At 46.4% G+C, this 27,483-nt stretch overlaps 1 protein-coding gene and 1 long non-coding RNA gene across 4 annotated transcripts in view; both read right to left on the bottom strand.

Moving 5' to 3' along the window:
• Nucleotides 1-27,483, bottom strand: part of FAM168B (family with sequence similarity 168 member B) — a 223,894-nt gene that overhangs the window by 76,211 nt on the left and 120,200 nt on the right. For all 3 annotated transcript variants that reach the window (XM_030216872.1, XM_030216871.1, XM_030216873.1), the window contains exon 4: nt 6,275-6,417. In XM_030216872.1, coding sequence (XP_030072732.1) covers nt 6,275-6,417 — 143 coding nt within the window. The remainder of the gene's footprint in view (nt 1-6,274; nt 6,418-27,483) is intronic.
• On the bottom strand, nt 18,753-20,063 carry LOC115479120. Its single transcript, XR_003943614.1, has 3 exons — nt 19,956-20,063; nt 19,651-19,653; nt 18,753-18,764 (listed from the first exon to the last, which is right to left on the bottom strand). It is a non-coding gene; the product is annotated as an uncharacterized LOC115479120 (long non-coding RNA).

Here is a 27,483-nt window from a genome sequence, read left to right as displayed (position 1 = left end):
TTGCTGAAAACTAGGTAGGCCACATCCAGTGCATGCCCACAATCCAGTTCTTTTGTTACCAGGTCAAAGAAATCAATCAGATTCATTTGACATGATTTGCCTTTAATATCATCTACTATAATAAAACTCACCCTCAACGTTCTGAAGACAACGTTCTGAAGTCACTCAGTCACTCCCTGAAGGGTTCATGGATTCATGGTGGTGATGCCACAACACTGACCATGTCTCTCTGCCCCGCCCTCGCATGACGGACCAATCAGAAAAAACACCATCAACATTCTGAAACACAAAGGACCATCACAACACCGTTCCCAGGCAACACTAGGCAACGTAAGACGGACCAATCAGAGGAAACTACGTGACAATAAGGGAGGAGCATTCCCCAGCAGAATGGCTCATTATCTGTGCAACCCCCATATTTCCACTTAATTATTAACATATCAGTTGTTCCCATCGGTCCACTGGATAGCTTCTTCATATCTAGGAAAGTTCTCAATTGGTTTGGTTCAAAGAAAACATACTTATTGCCCAGGAAACGCACAAAACATTTGTATGGATATGCTAACAGAAAAGTTGCTCCTAGAGCCCTGGTTTCATCTCTGAGAGTCAAAAAGTGTTTCCTTCTATCTTGTGTAACTTTTGCCACATCTGGATAGATCCATATTCTTTGTCTACAAAATGATATAGAGGAATTTTTAAAATATAGTCTCATCACTGAATTTAGGTCTTGTTCAAATATGATACGATTAATATTCTAATATTAATCTAATATTAATATTAGATACTTCAGTCAATAAGTCTTCTAAAAAAGCTGACAAGTCATGGATCCCAGATTCAACTCCCTGTATTTGAGGTAGATTCCCAGAATTTACAGGTTCCCCTCCTTTTGGAGCAGAAGATGGTAATATATTTTGTTACATGGGTGAATAGTGACTGAAGGAATTTTGAAAATTTCCAGTAAATACTTTTTGAAGAAATCAAGAGGAGTCATACCTGCGGATCTGGGAAAGTTCAACACTCTCAATGTTAATCATCTATTATAATTCTCCAATTGTTCTATTTTTCGATATGTTGCAAGCTTATCTATATAAATAATTCTCACCTCAAACATTCTGAAGCTCACTCTGTGGCAGGGAAACACTGAAGCCCTGCACTGTTGGTAGGCTAGGCTGTCAGAACCACTCACTGTCACTTATGCACCACTCACTGGCACCACTCATAGACCCGCCCTCAGCCATGCCTCTTCCGGACATAATTCGCAACCCCAACGTTCTAAATGAAGCTGCAACTTCCGAGGTGGCAGATTTTCCCCATGAGTGTCTGCCCCGCCCTCGCGTCAAAACGTGATGACGTCAAGGCCGGGGCTATGACACTCAGCGAATCGCATCGCCGCACCCACTACTGAACCCTCCAGCACACAACGCTGCCGCTCCCCCCCTCCCTCCGTCAGCTGTTTTGTTTTTCAACACACATGGCGAGGGGGTTGTTTTCCTTCCTCTGCCGGACGCCCGACAAACGGAAACTGCAGCTACAGCTGTGTCGCTTACGGTGGGTCGCAGCAGAGGGCCCGGGGGACAGGAGGCTCGAAACGCAATGCACAGGTGCCTGCAGGGGGGTTTTGGGACAGCTGCGTCGCTGACGACGGTTGCCTGCAGGGGGGCCCGGGAGACAGGAGGATCGCTGCACATCGAAAACCTCGCTAGCGCCCGTTTCATCTCTCACAGAAACGGGCCTTCTTTTATTAGTCTTTTACTAAAATGCCCATTGTAAGTTTTCTATTTTTAACCTCTGTTTGTGTCTGTAGAATCTGATTTGCTGTTTCAGTTTTAACCTTCTCCAGAGATTCAGTAAGATTATCCATTTTAATCACAGAATCGTTTCCTGGGTCCATTTAATAACTGCAACCGTTAAGTCCTGAATTGCTTTCCAGATGGATCCCAATGTAGCCTCCACGCTTTCACTCGAAGCACGTCACCGGAAGCCCCCGGTACCAACAAGGAGGACGTGGAATCCACATGCCTCCTCAGGGGCGGGTCCGAAAGAGGACAGTCCCGATGGCTCTGTACCGCAGGAGCCCTCGAGGCAGGTGGAGACCCACTCGATGGCTCACTGCTACCAGCATGGGGGACCCTATGGACAGCCATCACCTGCACTCCCGACGTCGATCCACTCTCCTCTTTTTGAGTTGAAGACACAAAGTGCAGGCGTTGGGACGATGACCAGCCCCCAGACACTGAAGACACGAAACGTGCGGATCAGTGAGCGAGATCATCCGGTTGCACTGTGTGCATTTCTTGAAGCCGCTGGCAGGCTTCGAGGACATGAGCGGAAAAATCGCGTTGGCGAAATCAAAACTCGCCATGATGCCGAAAAAAGGCACCAAAAAGGCCATGCAAGAAAGCGAAAGGAAACTTAGAGGCCAAACACTAAGCGGTAAAGGAAAACTCTTCTTCTTTTTTTCAAATAAAACGAACAAGAAAGAAACTCAACGAGGAAAAAAATCCCGAAGAGCAAACGAAGGGACGAACAGCGAAAACAAAGCTGTGAGGGCTCTTTCTGGGACGCAGAGCAGCGAAAAAACAGCCACCCTGACCGCGGAAAAAAAGAGACTGAGGCACGTTCACGCTTCGGGCGGGAAGATGGTAGCGCGTACGCACGAGGGCTCTGCAAACTTTGTTGCTAGGAAGATCCTGTTCCTGGGGCTGCCGTCGGACGTCACCCATACGTGAGAACAAGCAGCCTGCTTGTCCTTGGAGAATGCAATCTACCAGACAATTAGAAATGGTGCGTTTCCCCAATGGTGAATCCCATCCTGTTGGGATCAAAAAAAACAAAAGGTTGGGTGGAATGTCCATGGGGCCTAGTCTGCTCCATGTAATAGGTCAATGTTTGCTTGCAGTCCAAGGTGTGCAAGGCACTCTCGCCAGAAACAGCATGAATCTGTGGAAAGAATATTGGTAAGACAATCGACTGATTCAGCTGGAACTCCGACACAACTTTTGGTAGGAACTCTGGGTGCGTGCGGAGGACTATTCTGCAGAGATGAAACTTTGTATAAGGTGCATCCACTACTAGAACCTGAAGCTCACTGACTCTACAAGCAGAAAACAGCCACTAAGAAAATGACCTTCCAGGTCAAGTACTTCAGATGGCAGAAGTCAATGGCTTGAAAGGAGCTCTGATCAGCTGGGTGAGAACGACGTTGAAGACCCATGACACAGGCGGAGGTTTGACAGTGGGCTTTGATACAAGCTAACCTCTCATGAAGCAAAAAACTAGAGGCTGTCCAGAGATGGGCTTATCCACTACTCGTTGATAAGCACTAATTACACTGATGTGAACCCTTACAGAGTTGCTCTTGAGACTAGACTCGGAAAGGTGTAGAAGGTATTCAAAAAGGTCCTGTGTAGGGTAGGAAACAGGATCTAGGTCCTTGTCCTCACCCCAGATGGCAAATCTCCTCCATTTAAAAGAGTAACACCTCTTAGTGAAATCTTTCCTGGAAGCCAGCAAGACCTAGGAGATATGCTCTGAAAGACCCAAGAAAGCAAATTCTAGGCTCTCAACATCCAGGCTGTGAGAGCCAGAGACTTAAGGATGGAATGCAGAACAGAACCCTTGTTCTGTGTGATGAGGGTCGGAAAACACTCCAATTTCCATGGTTCTTCGGAGGATAACTCCAGAAGAGGGAACCAGATCTGCTTAGGCTAGTAAGGCGCAATCAGAATCATAGTCCCATGGAATTGCTAGAGTTTCACCAAAGTTTTTCTCACTAGAGGAATGGGAGGATATGCATACAGAAGGCCTTAATGAAAGAAGAAAGCATGGATACATACCCGACATCAAAATCCCTTTTTGAAAGTATGAACCCCCCTCCCCTCTAATCACGTCAGGAACCTTAGAATACAGTTAGATTCAACACTTACTCTGATTCCCCAAATCCAAGCAACCTTCAAAAGCTGCTTCTACTATTTGTGACAGCTACGCTGCCTCTCTCCTTACATCAAGAAGGTAAATCTTACCCCAGTTGTACATGCCATAACAACATCAAGGCTGGATTACTGCACTGCACTATACAATGGTCTGACTACAAAGGGTCTGCACCAGCAAGACTCACAGGTTGCAAGCAACATGACCATATCACATCATTTTTGCAAAAACGTCACTGGCTACCAGTACAACACTGGGCTAAATTTAAAACTCTATGTCTGATCTTCAAGGCCCTGAAAGGAAATGGCCCTGAGTACCTGAAAAACAGGATGATCCTCCACACACCGCCAAGGACACTAAGGTCCTCCCAAGGACTTTCACTAACCACATCCGCTCCAAAAGACATTACATGATGTGATACCTGCAAGCAAGCCTTCTCCGGAGTAGCCCCCACACTCTGGAATGCACTGCCTGAAAGACTGCGCTTAACACAAGACTATCTCTACTTCAGGAAGCAGGAGAAAGCTTGGCTCTTCAACCAGGCCTTTAATGGAAGTAACTAACTCATTAAGTTTCACTCACAACACACAAGGAGTGACTCAGGCTGCATATACTGCAGCAGGACATGTTTACCCACTCCTACCCTAGCTGAGATAGTATTTAACCATTTCTCTGACCTAATGTGCAACTTTATTTAAATCAATCACCTTACTTTCTAACTCTTCCTACTTTCTTACCTATCTATATGTTACATCTTTGCTTTACCCTTCATTATCAATTTTAATGCTCTATTATGTATTGTGTTGACATTGTAAATAGTATACCATGCCATACTTTATATTGTTTTTTATTTTTACTGCTGTAATTGTCTATCGCTCAAGTTTGATCTATTCTTACTGTACACCGCCTTGAGTGAATTCCTTCAAAAAGGCGGTAAATAAATCCTAATAAATAGCAAAGCATTGCTCATCTGACAGCACCTTTTCCACAGAGAAAATAATAAAATACACTCTCTTCTTCACATAGTAGCCAACCTATATGCCCCACAAACACAACAGCACTTGATGTTATCCTTCAGAGCTGCCATAGTGAAAAACACACCAGTGCCCCCGTAGAGAGGCTAATTTGACAAAGAAAACCAATGGCCTTAAAAACAAAAGCCTTTCCAGAGCAGCCTTTTTTTTTTTTTACATTTTTTTCTGGTGCATCACAGTGAGTACAATAAGGCCCAATGAAGCATCAAATTAGGCAACTGCCAGTCAAACTGTCTAGTTGAGCAGCAATTAAGTATGGACACAAAAGGTTTTCCTGTAAGTGAAAGGTCTGAGGTACAAGAAGTTAACCCCTTAAGAAAGGGGTTGGTTGGAAAGAGAGGAAGGAGTCTGGGACCCCCAAGTGATATACCACCTAACACAAATTTATTATTTTTTTTTAAACAAAGCCAGAAAACCGCCCTAGGCTGCTGCTACTTTGTTTGTTTAAATTTTTTACAAATATGATTAACTAAGCAAATGAAAAAATCCTACCAAACCACCAGAGGTTGGAAAGGAAGCCTAGCAACTGCTGGAGACCAGGGCCGGCTCAAGGGATAGTGGTGCCCTAAGCCATTGGACCAGAATCTCTCCTCCCTCAGTCTAGTCTCTTTCCTCCTCCCTGTAAGTCCAGCACTGCTCCCTCACCTCTCTCACACTACTGAAGTCCTGTAAAGTTTAAGTCGGTTGAAAGCGACAGTAGCATGTCAGACTACTTTCGGCAAGTCCCCGGGTCTTCCCTCTGCTGCATCCTGCCCACAGGAAATTGCAACATATGAGGCAGGACGTGGAAGAGGGAAAACTCAGGGGTTGGCTGAAGGTAGCCTGTCATGCTGCTGCTGCCAGTGACTGAAGCAAACTTTACAGGACCGCAAGGGAGTGAGAAAGGTGAGGGAGCAGTGCTGGACCTGCGGGGGGAGGGGGAAGAAAAGGCTTAACCTGTAGATCAGGTGAGGTCAGAGACCGAGTATTTTGGCAGCCTTAATTGCCAGCGCCCTGGGCCAGAGCATCACCTGGTCTAATGGTTAAGCTGGCCCTGCTCAGAGACTGAGAAATATTGGCCAGGGCTTTGCGTGGGGTTCTCAAGTGATGGCATCGCAGCTCAACAATTCTCAGTCTCCACCTGTTGGCAAGACAGTACAATCCCAAGCATCTGGATTGATGGGACAGTAAGGAGTTTATTTTTTGTGTGTTGAATTCCTTCAAGTATAACATGTAATCACAACAGCTTTGTAAGACTTCAACATTTCAGACACTAATTTTTGTAATCTTATTTTTTAAGTAAACATGCATCTGTATAAAATTTACTATACCTGTGCATATGGATTCTGCTGTGGGTAGGCACTTCGAACTGGGTAAACTGCAGTCTGGTAAGGATTTGGTGATGAAGAATAAGGTGGCATAGCACTACTGGTGGGAGAGCAGGAAACTTTGTATGGTGCCCCTGGTGTGTAGCCTGAAACAATAAGATGCATGGGAAATGTGACCAGGTAACAAAACCTATAACTGGCCTATGTCAGTGGGTTGCATGAACAAATCCAGCACTGCTTCAGTATGGCTATGTGCAGAGTTTGAAAAATTGACTTCCTTGTGGCAAGTGGACTTTATTTTTTTAAACTGGCCCCGATCTAAAAGAACAAATAGCCAAAGAAAGCATGAAGAGCCTTCAAAATCAGGACAAAGTTTCTTTAATCTCATAACCTGGACAACAATCTTCCAAAGCTGACCCAACACGGGCCATGTTTCGATGCATAGCGCCTGCATCAGGGGTCTACATCAAACACAAACAATAATACAATTAAAACCAAACAAATAAAATGTATCAATCAAAAAACAGTAACAAAATCCAATGAGATATATTTAGAAAATGAATAAAATATATATATGAATATAAAATAAATAAAATATATATGGATATAAACAAAATCATGCATGTGTCGTATGTTGTATTACAAACTAGTAAAACAGGCCCGTTTCTGACACACATGAAACGGGCGCAAGCAAGGTTTTCCTCAGAGTGTGTATATTTGCGAGAGTATGTGTGAGATTGACTGTGTGTGTGTGAGAGAGAGAGTGAATGTGCGAGTGTGTCTCCTCTGTTCCCCCCTCCAGCCACCCAGCAATTCTACTTTTTCCCTTGCCCCCCTCCAGCCACCCACCGATGCTCTTCTCTCCCCTGCCCCCCTCCAGCCACCCACTGATGCTCCTGTCTCCCCTGCCCCCCCCTCCAGCCACCCACCGAGTCTCCTGTCCCCTGCTCCCCCTCCAGCCAGCGATTGTCCTATCTCCCCTGCCCCCCCTCCAGCCACCCAGCGAATCTCCTCTCTCCCCTGCCTCCCCTCCATCCACCCAGCGATTCTCCTATCTCCCCTGCCCCCCCTCCATTCACCCAGCGATCCTCCTGTGTCCCCTGCCCCCCCAGCCATCTAGCGAGTTTCCTCTCTCCCCTGCCCCCCCTCCAGCCACCCAGTGATTGTCCTATCTCCCCTGCCCCCCCTCCAGCCACTCCTCCACTTTAATCAGCATATATTAAATTCCCCCATGTGCTACAGAAAAGCACCGAGCACATCCTATATAACAAAACACACCTCCAATGTTCTGAAGCCGAGAAAGTGAAGCCTTGAAGCATTCGTGCGTTCTGTAAGGCTCCATCTCGTCAGTTGACGACACATAGCTCCGGAACGTTGCAGGAATGCTTCAAGGCTTGAAGGCTTCACTTTCTCGGCTTCAGAATGTTGAAGGTGCGTTTTATTATATAGGATGAGGGAACACAGTATCTGCATCTTCAACCTTGGTCTAGGGCACTAGTAGGAGAAAGCTCTAGGAAGCACAGGGCTGCCACAAATGAAAGGGGGGGGGGGGCAGAGCTTATTAAAAAAGTAAGAGGTAGAGACTGGACTGTACCTAGGTGATGTGAGGAGTCGAAGAGAAAGAAAGCCTGCACATGGTGAGCCAGGGAAGAAACGCACTGGGGTACTCTCATGGTGGCAGGTGCAGTTTATCTCGGTAATTAAGTCCTGAAAGAATTTTTCAAACTCCGATATACGAATAACATAGTGCATACATTACAGTGAAGGTGCAGATCTATGAAATCTACTTAAACAGCTCATAATAAAAAAAAGAAATTTAGGGGTCAATATTCAGTACTATGTAACTGGGCAGAAGAGGCTCCTGCCCTGTTAAATAGCATTGTGCAGGTCAGGAGCAGATATTCAATGGCATGTAACCAGTGTTGCTGCTCATCTGTTCTGATCGCTACAGCACTCTCTAGCTAATGCTGAGATGGACCCTGAAGTTAGATGGGGATTGCCAATATTCAGTACCAGTGCTTGGATAACTATCTGGGAAAGTAGGGCTGCATAAACAGAAATGAATAATGGCCAGATTCAGATAACTTCCAGTAGCCAAGGTCCTGGATATATAGTGCTGGTACCTGGATTAGGCCCAGCATGGAATACTGGGGACCAATTTAGCCCATGGCAGGCAGCACTTTAAAAAAGATTTAAAAAACAAAAACATACACACACAAAAAAAAAACCACTGACGATGGACATGGACTGAATACTGACTGGTTATTCTTCTCTTATTTTCCTTTCCTTGGTTCCTGCTAGGACCAGCTTATGCCACCTGACAGGAAATAGGACGAGAAGACCATAACTTTTCAGTGGCATCACTAGAGAAACCCAAACTAAAAATTATGCGAATTGATCACTGAACAAAGAATTGCCTCATGAAAGAGAATGGGAAAAAGAAAAGTACCATTATAATGAGGACAGAGAACCCTCAAGTTGCCTCTACAGAAAAGAGAGGGTAAGCCATCCAAACAACCAGAAGAACTCTAAATAAAGGGACCAAACCACAACAGCCGCAAGCTCCTCAAGACAGTTCTGAACTGGTCTACCAAGATGCAAAGAAAGGGAATTAAAAGGCAAGATTAAATTCCTCCTCTCATCATCCTGAAAACCACTCCAGAAACATGGGATGTACCCTGTAGGATTGTTTCCTAAGTCACCTTTGTGGGCCTGAGGCATAACTTATGCTCTGAACCATGCTCTGAGCCATACTGTCAAGATTTCTGCAAAATTCCCTGCCTTTGTGCATTATGTGCTATACCATCAAGGACACTGCTTGTCTGAATACCATCTTTGTTTATTGTTCACTGTGTGGACCAGAGGCCAGTGAGGTTCCCAGCTGTGGACAAACCTTGGAAGGCAACCTTGTATCTGACCAGTTCTGCACTGAAGAAAGAAGCAGCAGATCACTGAGCCAGCAGGTTGGATGGACTCAAGATTTCTGAATAACAGAACCCTAATCAGAGACACTGTTCCTATTCTGTTTGCCATAAAACAAGCACTCTGTAGAGTTGCAAGAAAAAGAAGAGCCTCTCTAAAAAAAGACTTTTTGTACAGTCACAGAGAAGACACTGCAGGCACAAGAGGAGGAGATTTATGGTGCCCGGGACTCTTATCTTCTAATGAACTCCGACCTTCCTGGCCGAATGGAGAAGCTTTTCTTCAGTAGACTTGGCTTGCTGCTGAAAACATCTCGCACCAAAGAGATTGAAATTCATCTTACCTGGGGGACACAGTGGCCAGCAGGGTGAGTTTTGGAAACACTTCTATGGTTCAGGTTATCTAGAAACTAGTAAAAGAGGCCAGTTTCTGACAGAAATGAAACGGGAGCTAGCAAGGTTCCACGCCCCCCTCCTCCCTCCCTCTCTGTCCTCCAAGTTCCAGCCCCCCTCCCCTCCGAGTTCCATGCCCCCTTATCTCCCTCCCTCTCCTTTGAGTTCCAGGACCGTCCCCCTCCCCTTCGAGTTCCAGGATCGTACCCCTCCCTCCCTCCCTTCCCCTCCTCCGAGTTCCAGACCCCCGCGCCTCCCTCCCTTCTGAGTGCAAGCAAGACCTGTCCTCCGCCTGGTCCTCGCCTTCCTAAGTGCTGGCTGCAATTTAAAAATTCTTACCTCGGGGTCCGGCGTCAGCAGTGAAGGCGATCGGCGTTTCAGACTGCCTTCCCTTCTATCTCAGCTCTGCCTCTGGTCCCGCCCTCATTTCATGTTTCCGGAAGGGCGGGACCAGAGGCAGAGCTGACAGAAGGGAAGGCAGTCTGAAGCGCCGCTCACCTTCACTGCTGACGCCGGACCCCGAGGTAAGAATTTTTAAAATTACAGCCGGCACTTAGGAAGGCAAGGGCCAGGCGGAGGACAGGTCGTGCTTGCAATCGGAGGGGAGAGAGAGGGAGGGAGGCATGGAACTCGGAGGGAGGGGGGGGGGTGCAACTCGATGGGGAGGGGGGCGTCCTGCAACTCGATGGGGAGGGGGGCGTCCTGCAACTCAAAGGGGAGGGGGGCGTCCTGCAACTTGATGGGGGGGGGCGTCCTGCAACTCGATGGGGAGGAGAGGGAGGAAGGGGGACATGGAACTCGGAGGGCAGGGGGGAGGAGAGGGAGGCGTGGAACTCAGAAGGAAGACGGTGGGAGGGAGGGGGTGATTCTCTACTCACTTCCGTGGCTGGCTGGTGCTGGCTTCCCTTCCCTTTCACTGATCCGCCCTCTGACATAATCGCCAGGGCGGACCAATGGGAAGTGTGTTATGAACCCATTAATCCAGACGTAGAACGTTGGAGGTGCAAATTATTATATAGGATATCCCTTTGGAAGGCAAAAAGGGAAGAGGTCGATTGACGTGCACGAGGACTGTATTTTCACTTGTGCTGTTTTCTCTAAGGAAAAACAATTATTGTAATTCTGGAATTATTAGTGCCTTTTAGTAATTTATTTGTTGCCAAAGAAATACATTTTTGCATGCTAGTCTTTATTTTTGTACTGATTCTTATCTATAATAAAACAGATTTATTATGTCACAGCTTGCATAGTCCAGTCATTTCATCCTGAATCCACAGGGATTTAGATAACACACCCTAGACATTACTGTGCTCATGGCTATGCTGCGTAATTGTGCCATTCCTTTGTGTTATTGCTATAACACAAACTCGTTCAAACCAGGATGGAAGCCAAAGTGGCTCTGATCATCTGTGCTTCAGATCTGCAGCTAGCTGGCCACCAGAAGCACATCTTAAGACAGACATACCAAGAATACCTAGCATTTACCACTGAGGGTGCCATTGGGGTTTTCAGAGTCCAAATGAGCTCTTACTGGGGAACTAGAGGCCTGGGTTTTGAGAGTCCAAATAAGCTCTTATTGGGGAACTAGAGGCCTAAAAGGAGGAACAAATTTGCCCCCTCCCCCAAGCAAACATAGTGTAATGCTAGCAAGAAATCCTAAACAGACTGTTAAAATGGACTAAATTAAGAGAAGCACCCATTCAACTCCCTATGAAAAAGTCAAGACGGAGGGACATTTGCCCAGCAGGCAAATACAATGCTTTGCAACAATCCTCAGGGATGCATAACTTGAACATAAGCATGTCGTCCTAACAGTAAAAATTATTGCTGAAGAAATGCCTCTCCTTCATAATCAAAACTCTTCAAGGGTCTCTCCAGTCTTCAATCTCACCAGATCTGCGATTCATGGTCTTCTAAGTCTAGTCAGTCACTAGTTTAATACCAATGAACAATCCTCTTTTTCCTAGTGCTATGCCTATGAGAAGCAACAGAGGACAACACATAAAACAGTTAATCTGGATACAGTTGAATGAAAGCTGTGATCCATAAGGATCCCTGCACTTTCTGGTGGCTGAAGAACCAAATCAGTCATGGAGCTCTTGTGAACTGACCAAGTCAACATAAGGACTGCCCCACAGATTAATTTTTTTCCCCCTGGAAGGCTCACTCTATGAAGTTTAGAAAGTCTGCTCGATATGCTACTACGTAAGTTGCCAAAACGTTGCACAAGATACTCTTTTGCCCAATGAAACAGAAGGCTTGCATCCCAAGCTCTACATGCCTGGCCTAACCACTGTGGTATTAAGAAACACCCTAACCACTGTTTCTACACATAGTATGGGGAGCAATGACGGGGCTAGACAAACGGCACTGGAGTCTAGTCTGTGCATGGGCCATAAAGACCTCTGCCTTGGACCAACATTCCCATACTACAAGATTCAGAGAGCTCCCAAGTCCACAAGACTCATCTGATACAACCACAACCAAGACGCTGGGCTCCAGTTCTGTCCCCTCCCAAAATAGGCTCTATCCCTTACTAAGAGAGAAAGGGAAGAGTGAATTCTGAAGTTCCACGAGCATAGAAACCAGCGACTAAGAGAAACTAAAGTGATACCATGTGGGCTCTCACCCAGGGCACCAACTCCACAGGCCCACTGCCACATCCTGACTGTTTAAGACACAAACTCCTGCTTGTTGACATAGTACATCACAACCTGATTGTCCATTTAAATAAGAAAAATTTGGATCAACATTTCTCGGAAAGCTTTTAGTGTTCCAAATGGCCCCTAGCTCCAGGAGATTGATATGAAGGTGGGTCTCCTGAGCTAGCCAATGAGCACAAGTGTGAAGCTCATCCACATGAGCACACTGGCGAAGGTTGGACACATCTGTCATTAATGTTTTGTGTGGAATTTGGAATGGAAGTCCCTAGACCAAACTGAGCCAAATCATCCACCCAAGAGCAAATCTGCAAGGTCCAGAATAACAGATGATGTCCGCTAGGGTCAGTGTTTCCCAAGTCCAGTCCTGGAGTACCCTTTGCCAGACTTTCAGGATATCCACAATGCATATGCATGAACTTGATTTGCATGCCTCCATTATATGCAAATCTCCTTCATGCATATTCATTGTGGATATCCTGAAAACCTGTGCTAGGTTCCCTGTTGCTCGACACCACTGGGAAGCTAGGGTCAACTGGTCCTGCTTTAAATGAAGGAATGCTATGGGCGTGACATCTGCTGAGCTGTGACCTGCTGGTTCTGTTGAATCTGATTCACAAAGATGATCATGACAGCGGCTCTAACAGGTGGAAGGAAAGCTCGAGCCTGAACTGTGGCTAGTGGGGCTCACAAGAACTCCAATTGTTGAACTGGGAGGATATGGGACTGATTAGTTGATGACGAACCCTAGTAGCTCCAACACCCAAATGGTTCTCCTCATTGATTCTTGAGCACCTTCTTGGGATAGGCTCCTGACCAGTCAATCGTCCAGACAGGGAAACACATGTACTCCCAGACTGTGTAGCGACACTGACTATACCAAGGCACTTTGTGAGTACTCTGGGAGCAGATGCAAGGCCAGAAGACAAGACATGGTACTGGTAATAGTGCCTTTCCCCCACTGGAAATTGGAGATACAGGTAAGTTCCTGTCACAGAAAGTACGTGGGTGTTAAGCGTCCTTCAGATCCAGAGAGTATAGACAACTAGTAAAAAAAGGCCCGTTTCCGAAACCAATGAAACGGGCGCTAGCATGTGGGGGTTTTTTGTGTGTGTGTATGTGTCACAGAGTTATTTTGTGTGTGTGTGAGTGTGTGAGGGTGGGGTATGTGTGCAGGTTGTTGATGTGTGTCTTTTTTTTTTTGTTTTGTTTTTTTGATTGGGGGGTTGGGGGATGTGCTGTGCTATGCTGGCAAAGTGGGATGGATTGGTGTGTGGCTTTGAGGGTGTGTGTCTGTTGTATTGTGTGTGTGTGGTTTTGTCTGTCAAGGAGGTTTGTGGAGAGGGGTCTTTCTGTTGGTGAAATGTAAATGTGGTTGTAGGGGGGTCAGCCTTTGCTGAGTGGTGGATTGTTTTTTCCGTTTTGTTTTTTTTTTGTGTTGTGCTGAGGCAGCAGTGTTTTTTTAGATGGGCGGAAGGTAGAGGAGCACGTTCTTGGTCTGTCGGTATTTTTTGGCAGTTTCAGGGCTGCTGTAGGGGAACACTGGAAGTGAAATGTGCTGTGGGAAGCAGCGCCGTCTTTTTCCGTTGGGCTGGGGTTCTGGGCATCCTGGAGGTGGGAGACGGCTTGCCTGAGGACGGGGATGGTTGTTTTAAGTTGGCGGAAGGGAGAGGAGCACGGTCTCGGGCCATCGGGTGGTGATCCGGTATGTTCGGTCCATTTCAGGCCGGCTGCAGGGGAATGCTGGAACATGCGCTGCGGGAAGCTGCGCTGTTTTTTTTCCGGGTGCTCGGGGAATCCCCGAGGTAGGAGACGGCTTGCCTGAGGCTGGGGATGGTTGGGCACGGCCGCTTTGGCAAAAGGGGAAGAGGAAGGGGGTGGGGAGTTACCTGTAGCTAAAACGGGTATTCTTTGTTTTGTATTATTAGTTTGCATTTCTGTTGAAGAAAGAGTGGATGCCTTTTGAATGATGGAGGTGGTGCGTCGGTGTGCGGTTGTTTCGTTAGTTTGGCAGCCAGTCTCCAGCGATTCCTAGGCAGGGAAGGAGTAGGGAAACACTCTCCGCGTGTTTCCCTACTCCTCCCCCTTCCTTGGTCGCTGTTTGCTGCTGGCTGGGTCGCGGGTAATCCTTCCAGCTGGGCCGCAGCTTGTCCTGTTCGCCCACGTCCCAGATGGTGACGGGCACGTTGTTTTCCGGCTCCTCTGACTCCATGTCAAGCGATCCCAAATATAGTCTTTGCTATGGGCCCTGTGGCACTCTTCAGTACTGGCATTAGGCTTTTAAAAATTTCTCCCCCCCCCCCCCGGTCTATTTTTGCACATACCCATAGCAGGAATATTCTTCTCTCGTTCCAGCGGTGGTTCTGTGCTCTCCGTGCTGCACAGATAATGAGCCATTCTGCTGGGGAATGCTCCTCCCTTATTGTCACGTAGTTTCCTCTGATTGGTCCGTCTTACGTTGCCTAGTGTTGCCTGGGAATGGTGTTGTGATGGTCCTTTGTGTTTCAGAATGTTGAGGGTGTTTTTTCTGATTGGTCCGTCATGCGAGGGCGGGGCAGAGAGACATGGTCAGTGTTGTGGCTTCACCACCATGAATCCATGAACCCTTCAGGGAGTGACTGAGTGACTTCAGAACGTTGTCTTCAGAACGTTGAGGGTGAGTTTTATTATAGTAGATAACTTTCCTGAATCATGGGAACTATTGTGCTCAGGGAAATCCATCATAAACTTTTCTTTGACCAAGTATCTGCTCAGGGCCCTTAGGTCTAGGATGGGACAAAATCCTCCTGTTTTTTTTGGAATAGAAGTACTGCTACAGGGGGCAGGAGCGAGGGCCTTGGGATTCTTTGGAAGTGTGCCGCACAAAAATCAGAAATGGAGGCCACAGAAGGTTGAGACAGGGACTTTACGGTACCAGTACATTTCTTGATAAGGTCAGCAACCTCCTCCACTTTGTCCCCCAAAAGAATGTCACCTCGGCAAACAATGTCTGCCAATTTATCTTGAACCATTGGTTCTAGGTCCAAAATACACAGCCAGGTGAGTCTGCGCATGCCAATGCCTAAAGCGGAGACCCTGCCCAGGTCCACTGCTTTCAGCACTCCTTTTCCTTGGCTACTAGCTCACAAAACTGTGCAATCTAATCTGATGGCAAGGTATCTGGAAACTCTACTACACTTGCATCAAGTTCCACAAGTGGTTGCTCATTTATTTGTTACATTTGTATCCCACATTTTCCCACTTATTTATAGGCTCAATGTGGCTTACATAATACCGGAGAAGTGAATACAAACTCCGGAGAACTGGATACAAGATGAAGTTATATAATAAATGAAGTTAATGTGGGTGAGCCACATTAGGGGATAGTGAGATAGTTATGGTAATGTCCTTAACGTGTTTCAGTTATGTTGTGTTGCAGTGATTGGTGCATATGTTGGATCAGTGGGATACATCTTTTTGAAAAGGTGCATTTTCAGCTTTCTTCAAAAGTTAAGGTGGTCACTCATGATTTTCAAGGTTTTTGGTAACGCATTCCATAGTTGTGTGCAGATGTAGGAGAAAATGAAGATACATACCTGTAGCAGGTATTCTCCGAGGACAGCAGGCTGATTGTTCTCACTGATGGGTGACGTCCACGGCAGCCCCGAGACCAGAATCTTCCTAGCAACAAAGTACCAGGCATACGCGGCCATCAGCTTCCCGCCCGTCGCGCGAGAGCCCATACCTCTTGGTCATTTTGATAACAAAGCAAAACAGGTAAGCAAAGGGGAGGCGGGCGGGTATGTGAGAACAATCAGCCTGCTGTCCTCGAAGAATACCTGCAGGCTGCTTGTTCTCACTGATGGGGTATCCCTAGCCCCTAGGCTCACTCAAAACAATGAACAATGGTCAATTGGGCCTCGCAACGGCGAGGACATAAAGATTGACCTACGAAGAAAACATCTAACTGAGAGTGCAGTCTGGAACAGAACAAAAATGGGCCTAGGGGGGGTGGAGCTGGATTCTAAACCCTGAACAGATTCTGCAGCACTGACTGCCCAAACCAACTGTCGTGTCGGGTATCCTGCTGAAGGTAGTAGTGAAATGTGAATGCGTGGACTGAAGACCACGTCACAGCCTTGCAAATCTCTTCTATAGTGGCTGACTTCAAGTGGGCCACTGACGCTGCCATGGCTCTAACACTATGAGCCGTAACATGACCCTCAAGAGTCAGCCCAGCTTGGGCGTAAGTGAAGGAAATGAAATCTGCTAGCCAATTGGAAATGGTGTGTTTCCCCGACAGCAACTCCCCTTCTGTTGGGGTCGAAAGAAACAAACATTTGGACGGACTGTCTGAAGGGGCTTGTCCGCTCCACATAGAAGGCCAATGCTCTCTTGCAGTGCAATGTATGCAACTGGCGTTCAGCAGGGCGGGTATGAGGAAGGGGAAAAAATGTTGGCAAGACAATTGACTGGTTAAGATGGAACTCTGACATCACCTTCGGCAGGAACTTAGGGTGAGTGCGGAGGACTACTCTGTTATGATGAATTTTAGTATAGAGAGCATGGGCTACCAAGGCTTGAAGCTCACTGACCCTACGAGCTGAAGTAACAGCCACCAAGAAAATGACCTTCCAGGTCAAATACTTCAGATGGCAGGAATTCAGTGGCTCAAAAGGAGGCTTTATCAGCTGGGTGAGAACGACATTGAGATCCCATGACACTGGTGGAGGTTTGACAGGGGGCTTTGACAAAAGCAAACCTCTCATGAAGCGAACAACTAAAGGCTGTCCAGAGATAGGCTTACCCTCCACACGTTGATGATAAGCACTAATTGCACTAAGGTGAACCCTTACGGAGCTGGTCTTGAGACCAGACTCTGATAAGTGTAGAAGGTATTCAAGCAGGGTCTGTGTAGGACAAGAGCAAGGATCTAGGGCCTTGCTGTCACACAAGGACAACTCCAGAAGAAGAGGGAACCAGATTTTACACGGCCAGAAAGGAGCTATCAGAATCATGGTCCCGCGGTCTTGCTTGAGTTTCAGCAAAGTCTTCCCCACCAGAGGTATAGGAGGATATGCATACAGGAGGCCTCTCCCCCAGTGAAGGAGAAAAGCATCCGCTACTAGCCTGCCGTGGGCCTGAAGTCTGGAACAGAACTGAGGGACCTTGTGATTGGTCTGAGTGGCATAAAGATCCACCGAGGGGGTGCCCCACGCTTGGAGGATCTTGCGTACCATGCCCGAGCTGAGCAACCACTCGTGAGGTTGCATTATCCTGCTCAACCTGTCAGCCAGACTGTTGTTTACGACTGCCAGATACGTGGCTTGGAGAAGCATACTGTGGGTATGAGCCCATAGCCACATCTGGACGGCTTCCCGACACAGAGGGCGAGATCCGGTGCCCCCCTGCTTGTTGACATAATACACATGTGGCAACCTGATTGTCTGTCTGAATTTGAACAATTTGATTGGACAACCGATCTCTGAAAGCCTTTAGAGCGTTCCAGATCGCTCGCAACTCCAGGAGGTTGATCTGAAGACCTGATTCCTGGAGGGCCCAAGCTCCTAGAGTGTGAAGCCCGTCTACATGGGCTCCCCACCCCACGAGAGATGAATCCGTGGTCAGCACTTTTCGCGGCTGAGGAATTTGGAAAGGACATCCCAAGGTCAAATTGGATCGAACTGCCCACCATTTAAAGGAATTGCGAAATTCGATGGGTAGCTGGATTGCATCCTCCAGATCCCCCGTGGCCTGAAACCACTGAGGCGCTAGGGACCATTGAGCTGATTGCATGTGAAGACAGGCCATGGGAGTCACATGGACTGTGGAGACCATATGGCCTAGTAGCCTCAACATCTGCCGAGCTGTGACCTGCTCAGACGCTCTGGCCAATGAAACGAGAGACAGAAGGTTGTCTGCCCTCACCTCTGGAAGATAGGCATGAGCCGTCCATGAATCCAGCAGTGCTCCTATGAATTCTAGTTTCTGAACTGGAAGAAGATGGGACTTTGGATAATTTATGACAAACCCCAGCAGCTCCAGGAGTTGAATAGTCACCTGCATGGACTGCAGAGCTCCTGCCTCCAAGGTGTTCTTTACCAGCCAATCGTCGAGATAAGGGAACACATGCACTACCAGTCTGCGTAACGACGCTGCAACTACCACCAGGCATTTGGTAAACACCCTGGGCGCAGACGCGAGCCCAAAGGGCAGCACACAGTACTGAAAATGCTGTGTTCCCAGGCGGAATCGAAGATACTGCCTGTGAGCTGGTAGTATCGGGATGTGCGTATAAGCATCCTTTAAGTCCAGAGAGCATAGCCAGTCGTTTTTCTGAATCATGGGAAGAAGAGTGCCTATGGAAAGCATATTAAACTTTTCTCGGATCAGATATTTGTTCAGGGCCCTCAAGTCTAGGATGGGACGCATCCCCCGTTTTCTTTTGCACAAGGAAGTACCTGGAATAGAATCCTAGCCCTTCTTGCCCTGGTGGAACGGGCTCGACCGCACTGGCGCTGAGAAGGGCGGAGAGTTCCTCTGCAAGTACCTGCCGGTACTGGAAGCTGAAGGACTGAGCTCCCGGTGGGCAATTTGGAGGTATAGAGATCAAATTGAGGGAGTATCCTAGCCGGACTATTTGGAGAACCCACCGATCGGAGGTTATGAGAGGCCACCTTTGGTGAAAAAATTTTAACCTCCCCCCGACCGTCAGATCATCCGGCACGGACACTTTTACAGCGGCTATGCTCAACTGGAGCCAGTCAAAAGCCCGTCCCTTGCTTTTGCTGGGGAGCTGTGGGGGCCTGTCCAGGCGCACGCTGTTGATGAGAACGAGCGCGCTGGGGTTGAGCCTGAGAAGGCTGATTGTACCTACGCTTATTGTAAGCATAGGGAGCATTCCTCCTTCCCCGAAAAAAAACGTCTACCTGATGAGGTAGATGCTGAAGGCGCCCGGTGGGAGAGATTGTCCATAGCGGTTTCCCACTGGTTGAGCTGTTCAACCACTTGCTCAACTTTCTCGCCAAAAATATTATCCCCCCAACAAGGGACATCTGCCAGCCGCTGCTGGCCTCTATTGTCCAGGTCAGAGGCACGCAGCCATGAGAGTCTGCACATCACTATACCTTGTGCAGCGGCTCTGGATGCAACATCAAAACAGTCGTAAGCACCCCGGACAGAAATTTACAACATGCCTTCAGCTGCCTGACCACCTCCTGAAAAGGCCTGGCATGCTCCGGAGGGAGCTTGTCCACTAAGTCTGCCAGTTGCTTTACATTGTTCCGCATGTGGATGCTCGTGTAGAGCCTTCATACCAAAAGAGTCCAGAGTTCTAGATTCCTGCCCCGGGAGTGCCGAGGCAAAATCTCTAGAACTTTTGGCTCTCTTGAGACCAGAATCCACAACCATAGAGATGTGAGGTAACTGTCTACACAACCGCTCTCTACCGCAGAAAAAAAGAAAAACTGACGGGGCTCTCGTGCGACGGGCAGGAAGCTGATGGCCGCGCATGCGCAGTACGGGCACCTGCATGTGATCAAAGGCTCTAGCAAACTTTGTTGCTAGGAAGATTCTGGTCTCGGGGCTGCCGTGGACGTCACCCATCAGTGAGAACAAGCAGCCTGCTTGTCCTCGGAGAAACTGGAAGTACATAGATTTGTACTTCAGACCTGTACATCTTGGGAAATGAAGGTTTAGGAATGTTCTTGCTGCTTCATTTCTGTTTCTTACTAGTAAGTCTATCAAGTCAATCATGTATCCTGGAGCTAGACCATGGATTATTTTGTGAACCAAAGTGCAGATTTTGAAAGCGATGTGTTCTTTGATTGGTAGTCAATGTAGTTTATTTAGAAGGGGTTTTGCGCTTTCAAATCGTGTTTTTACAAAGTCTAGCTGCTGTGTTCTGAGCGGTCTGAAGCTTCTTTAGGATTTGTTCTTTGCATCCCGCATATATACCGTTGCAATAATCGACATGGATTAGTACCATTGAGTTATATTGCAAAATGTTTCTCTTGGGAAGAATTGTTTCACACGCTTGAGTTTCCACATTATGTAGAACATTTTCTTTGTTGTGGTTGTAACTTGATTCTCTAGCGTTAGGTTGCAGTCTATGGTAATGCCGAGGATTTTCAGACCATCTGAGATTGGGAGAGTAAAATCTGAGGTATTGATGGTTGAGTGGTGGTCAGCATTGCATTGGGATGAGAGAATGAGACAGTGAGTTTTTTCTTTATTGAGTTTTAGATTGAAAGTCATTGCCCATGAATCCATGATGTTCAGGCTGTTTGTGATTTCATTGGTGATTTCTGACTGTTTTCATTTGAAACGTATATATATGGTAACATCGTCCGCATTGATAAAAGGGTTTAGACCTTGTTTGGATAGCAATATAGCTAAAGGGGTCATCATCAGATTGAAGAGTATGGGTGATAGAGGTGATCCTTGTGGTACTCCACAATCTGCTTTCCAAGGCGATGAGATATTAGAGTTTGATTTTACTTGATATGTTCTAGTAGTTAGGAAACCTCTGATCCATTTAAGTATATATCCTCCATTCCCTAACTGATCAAGTGATCGTAGTAGTATATTTTGCTCTACCATATCGAATGCGCTGGATAAATCGAATTGGAGGAGAAGGATGTTTTTACCCATTGCTATTTCCTGCTTGAATTTGGCTAGGAGAGTAACTAGTACTGTTTCTGTACTGTGGAGGGGTCTGAAACCAGATTGTGATTTATGTAGAAAATTTGTTGATATACTCTGTAAGTTGTTTGGCTACGATGCTTTCCATCAGTTTGGTTGTCAGCGGGATGGATGCTACTGGACGTTGGTGACGTCGGTTGTTCTTTTTTTAGTGTCTTTTGCTATTGGTATGAATAATATGTTGCTTTGATCCTTCGGGAAGAGGCCTTATTGGTACGTGTAGTTTAGGTGGGATGTGAGGTCTTCTATGAAACGGTCTGGGGCCGATTTCATAATATAAGTGGAGAGGTGTGGTAGCCGTGTTAGTCCACTTTTAAAGGTAATCAATAGAAATAAAAAAAAATAAAACATGGAAAAGAAAATAAGATGATACCTTTTTTATTGGACATAACTTAATACATTTCTTGATTAGCTTTCGAAGGTTGCCCTTTTTCGTGAGATCGGAAATTAGCAAATGTGGTAGATGACAGTATATATAAGTGAAACATCAAAGGATTTCAGTGGCAGCCTAACAGGGTGGGGGTGGATAGGAGATATGCATGGGAATATCAAAGCATTTCAGTGATAGTCTAACAGGATGGGGGTGGATAGGTGAGAGGAGGGTGGCAAACAGAGCAATACAACTTTATGGTTTATAATGGGCTAGAAAACCCAGATCCTTGTTAAGTCCCGTCTGTTGGGTGTCAAAATATTCAATCATTCTGACTTCAAAGGTCTTACGTTCCTGTATTGTTTTAAAGTTACCTTTCAGGATTTTTACTGTGAAATCACTGGTACAGTGTTCTGGTTTTGTAAAGTGCTGCCCCACAGGGGTGGAATCCTGGCTGGCACTGGCATTCTTCATGTGATGTCTATGTAAATTAAATCTTGTCTTTAGCATCTGGCTTGTTTCTCCAATATAGCATCCTTCGTCATATTTTTTACACTGAATGATGTATACCACATTGGAAGATGAGCATGTAAAAGATTCCTTTATGTTGAATATTTTTCCTTTGTGAATAACTGTGGGGTCCTGTGAAATGTTTTGGCATAGCTTGCAGCTGGATATATTGCAAGGATGTGTGCCATTCTCTTCTTTTTGAGTCTGTGTTGGAAGTTTACTTCTGATTAGCTTGTGTTTTAAGTTGGGTGGTTGTCGGAAAGCAAGCACTGGTGGGGATGGGAATATCTCTTTCAGTAATTCATCTTCTTGTAGTAGAGGCTGAAGATCTTTTATGATTTTTCTTAATTTTTCCAGCTCTGGGTTGTATGTCACTATAAGGGGGCTTCTATCTGTGGATTTTTTTTCTTTGTACTGTAGCAGATTTTCCCTGGGTGTTTTGAGGGAGGAGGCAATATTTTTGGATATTATTTTGGGGTTGTAGCCTTTCTGTTCGAAGGATGCAGTCAGGATTTCAATACCACTTCGTGAAAAACTTCACTGGCTCCCTATCAAAGAACGAATAAACTTCAGTCCACACAATGATCCACAAGATCCTCAATGGCGAATCTCCACTCTACATGTCCAACTTGATCGATCTTCCAGCCAGGAACGGGTCCAAATCTTCTCGAACATATCTCAATCTTCATCTCCCCAACTGCAAAGGCCTCAAATACAAAACCTACTACGCATCCAACTTCTCTGTTATAGGCAGCCAACTCTGGAACGTCATACCTCGACACATCCGAAAAATCAACGAGCACCTACCCTTCCGCAAGCTGCTGAAGACTTACCTCTTCAAACAAGCCTATCCAAATGACCCTACTTAATTCTCGAACCTAATCCACACCACAAGAACCACCCATACTCCAATCCTTTCCCCACATCTCTTACAATTGCTCTTACTCTATATAACTGTATATCTCAATGATACTCTGTACCATACTTTGTATTATCTTGTGATACCTTGTGTCATACTTTGTAAGCCGCACTGAACCTGCTATCGAGCGGGAAAAAGCGGGGTATAAATACTACAAATAAATAAATAAATAAATAAAATTTAAAGTGATCAGACCAAGGTGTTTCTGTCCATTTATGGCCTATAATGGTGAAATTCTGGTCTGTTGAGAATTTGTGAGTAGGTTGAGTGTGTGATCTTTTACGTGAGTTGCATGCATAGGCCAGTTGAAGTCCCATAGTTGGAGGAATTCCTTACATTCTCGTGCACTGTTTGAGGGCTATATGCACTAATCAAACGTTAGAGCCCTTCCCTTACTGATTCCCTTAGCGAATCGGTAAGGAACGAGCATGCATCAAGGAATAGGAATGCAAATGAGCTGCTCGTTGTAGCTCACTTGCATTCTCTATTCCGTCGTTAAACAGTCGGATAGTCAGCCAGTCGAGTATGCGCAGAGCAGCCAAGCACGTCCTTTATAGACGTCCTTCACTATTAAAAAAAACTCCCTCTAAAAAGATGTTCTTTTTACAGGCTACAAGCTAATGTACAGTTCAGAGGCAAGAGAATAAAAACTAACCAGACGATACGGAGGAGCCTTCCAGCCCAGAAAATCGGGATGTGAGAGGACACAAATCAAAACTTTTTGGACATCCCTCCCGCCAGGTCTCTCTCAGCCAATCACAGCGCGTTTAGCTTATACTGGTAACAGCTAAATGCGCTGGGATTGGCTGAGAGAGAGAGACCTGGAGCTGATCAGTTATGCTATTACTTACTTGTTCTGGAATGTTGTATTTTGTTATGCTGTTTTGATAAATGTTCAATAAAGACTTCATACAACTTAAAAAGTGGAAAAAATCCAAGTGCTTGTCCTTTTTTTTTTTTTTACAAAACTATTATTGGGATTTGAACCCGCCACCTCTGGATTACAAGACCGCTGCTCTAACCAGTTGGCCACAACTGTACTTACTTTGATGTCCCTCCCTTACTTCCAGGTCTCTCAGCTGAGTGAAGCACGGCCAAAAAGGACGTTTTTATTATCGCCGGGGGGGGGGGGGGGGGGGGGGGGGAGGGAGGCCGCCCAAAATGGACCTTTTTTTTTTTTTTTAAGCGAAGTTTTATTAAAACAAATCACAGGCCCTGATGCTGCAGGATCTTTTTTGGATATTCAACCCCGCAATAATAAAAACATCCTTTTTGGCCATGCTTCACTCAGCTGAGAGACCTGGAAGTCTCTGAGCCAATCACAGCGTGTTTAGCTGAGCTAAACGCGCTGTGATTGGCAGTGCTTCACTCAGCTGAGAGACCTGGAAGTAAGAGAGGCCCATCCAAGTAAGTACAGTTGTGGCCGAGTGGTTAGAGCAGCGGTCTTGTAATCCAGAGGTGGCGGGTTCAAATCCCACTAATAGTTTTGTTAAAGAAAAAAAAAAAAAAAAAGGATGAGCACTTGGATTTTTTCCCCACTTTTTTAAGTTGTATGAAGTCTTTATTGAACATTTATCAATAAAGTGACGAGCACTTGGGTGGTTTTTCGGGTGTAGAACGGCCACAATGGCCGTCCATGACGAGCACTAGGCCGTTTTAGCCCCCTGAATTTTTTTTTAAACATTTTTATAATGTTTCCAATCCCGCGCAGCCCCAACGAGAGGTACAGACCTCTCATTAGATATTCCAGCGTTTTCCAGCGTTAAGGCAATCGGAAAAGGTTAGTGCATCTCATTACAATAGGGTTTCTACACAATTTGCTCATCTGCATTCCGTTTTCGTTAGCTGCTACCGTCGTCGGAAAAAAGTGTTTAGTGCATGCCAGGGTTTACTACTTGCTCGTTAATGGCTTGTTAAGGGCTTAAGGGCTTGTTAAGTTTAGTGCATCTGGCCCTGAGTTTGGATCCTCTAGGTGAAGGTTAATGTCACCCAGCAATAGCACATTAGAGTTAGCTATACATGTCATTGAGATGAAGTTCATGAAGTTCGTCTGGGCTTCATTCCAGTTACCTGGGGGTCTGTAGAATATGACACAATTCAGATGGTCATGGAGGGTTTTGTTTTGTATCCTGATTGAGGCTATTTTGACTTATGATGTAATGGACTCAGCAGTGGTTTCTATGATTCAAGTGAGATCGGTAGATTAGAGCAATACTTCCGCCCCTCTTTTTCTTTCTGGTCCAGTGTGTGATTTTATATCCAGGAGGACACAGGTCCAGATTGGGACTTTTTGGTCGTGGATCCATGTTTCATTGATGAACAGTAAATAGAGGCCTTCTGCCGAGATCCAATCGGTTCAAGTTTCTGTTTTGTTTACTGTGGATCTGGTGTTGATGTAGCCCACTTGGATTGTTGAGTATGGCTCTTCTACATTTAGGGTTGTATGGATTTTTATTAGTTTTTGTTTGTAAGTTGATTTAAGTTTGTTTGGACCCTTCTTTGAAGTCTGTGGTGTGTGGCCACAGGCTGGTGATTTTCCTTTGCTTGCATCGTTATCAGTTTGGTGGAGTGTGGTGTGTTTGATTGTCCTGTGATGACTGTGTAGTATGGATATGATGATGTTTTCTGCAAGAGGTGTGGTTAATGTTGTTAGGATCAGAGATAGGGAGTAGATACATAGGAGTAGTCTTGAGGTGTTCATTTTGGTTTCTTTAGCTGTGGAGATGTGTACAGTCAAGAGGATACACTAAAAGTGGTCTAGATCTTAGGATGGAATGGGGAGGTATCCTCCTAAGATCCGGTGATGTAGAGGTTTTTATTGTTGGGTGGTCTGATGATTATGAACAGCCGACAGCGTGGTTTGGTTCTAAGGTTTTGGGGGAGAGCAGGGTTTTATAAATCAAATTAGTGAGGTACCTAGAGACTTCCATCTGTCTCCAGTTAGGGGTGATTTGCTTGGTGTGTGGTTTATTTATTTATTTTTCTTCTTTTGTGTGTGAGTTTTAATTTGGGCTCAGGAGATGTGTGGCTGATTGGTCCCCTTTTGGTTGGGCTTAGTTGGGGCCACTTCCGTTGTCTTCCTCTTTTGATGGTGTGTTTGATCTGCCGCTAGATATCTCTTGGTCAAGAAGCTGAGTGGCTAGCCAGCTGTTGTGTTGGGTCAATGTCGTTGTCCGCTGTTTGGCTGATGTGTTTAAGTTGTAACTTCAGATTTCCTCTGTCCTGTCGATGATTTCCTTCTCAGGTGTTATATTGGGTGGTGAATCTCCACTTTAGGTTATTTTCTTTCTGGGGATGCTTGGTGCACTGCCTGAGTTAGTCAGGCTTCAGAGGACCCAAAGTGTAGTGTTACTCTTCAGGGGTCATCGCTTTACCGATGAGGTAGTAGAGTTAACTTTGACTCATTAAACTTTCCCGTTGCAGTGTCTTTGGGACTTGAGCCCACCAGTGTATCCGTAGTTGTCGGTAGCTTCCCTACAGGTAGGGGCAAGTCGGTCTGCCCTTGGGTCTAAGACCGTCTGGACCCGAGAGATTATCAGATCTTTTGTGGTATTATTCAAGCCTGCCTCGTAGCCGCTGCCATGCCCCGACTGACCCACTGACAAGTTATCCTCTTATGAGTGGAGCGAGGTTCAGAACTGCAGACAATTTTAGCTGTCGGGGATGACTGTGGTGGCTGCACTTCAGTTGAATCGGTATGTATGTGCTCAAGAGCTTGGCTGGGAGCAAGAACTTGACTGTGGTTCCCTGTGGTCATCGGGTACAGGGACTGCCAGTTTGGTGGGGAAGTTGGTCTCAATGCGGATCAGCAATGGTGGCGTCGAGAACAGTGGTAGGTCCTAATCAGTGTATCTTTGCTGGTGGACGAGTGCAAGGATCACTGGCTTAATGGGGGAGGAGGTTTCTGCGGGTCGATCAATGTTGGCTTCGGGAACCCGGTGAGATGCTGCAGGCACAGTCTTCTGGCCAGGGCCAAAGCGATGTTCAATTGGGTGGGCATGTCAATGTAGAGCCTCCCGTCAATCTGGAGAACAACCCCGTACTCACAATGATGAAACTGCTTTGCCCGGGATAAGCTGGGTTTCGCACATTGCTTCGGCTTTAGATCCTCAGTTCTTTCTCTAGTTTCTCGGGACGTGGAGGAGCTGCGCTGTTCCAGTTGTCCAGTTTCTATTTCCAGCGGGCCTCCTGTCGACCTGGAACAGCCCCATACTCATGATGATAAAACTGTTACCCTGGGTTGAGTTGTGTTTTGCACGTTGTTTCGGCCACCCTGTTCTTTCTGTAGTTTCTTGGGGTGTGGAGGAGCTGTGCTGTTCTAGTTGTCCAGTTTATGTTTCCAATGGGCAGGACAGCACGCGGGTTCCTGCTTTTGGGCTGAAGTCCCAATTCCTCCAGTTTAGCGGATCGGGGAGTCAGTTGCCGCTCGTTCCCTTATGGCGACTGCTAACTGCTCGCTGCTGTCCCAGTGCAGTCTTGGTGGCAGTGCAGAGCCGGTAAGTCGGGTGGATGGTCGGAGCTCGATTTAGAACTGGTAGGATTGTATGTGAGAGATGAGCATAAAGCCCTGAAAAATATTTCTCCCAAAAGATTTCAGATATTTAGCATCCCACCCCAGGGGTGCAGAGGCACAGGTTCTAGTATTTTTGGCACTTTCAAGGGCAGATTTGACTACCACTGGGTAGTGAGGAAACTTCTGCTTTTCGAATCCGAGAGCCTTTTGGAATCTATACATAAGAGTCCACCTTCTGAGGTAC

Source organism: Microcaecilia unicolor, chromosome 10, assembly GCF_901765095.1.
Source record: "Microcaecilia unicolor chromosome 10, aMicUni1.1, whole genome shotgun sequence".
NCBI lineage: Eukaryota > Metazoa > Chordata > Amphibia > Gymnophiona > Siphonopidae > Microcaecilia > Microcaecilia unicolor.
Note: the sequence above shows the minus strand (reverse complement) of the source record. Positions and strands in the feature narration are given on the sequence as shown.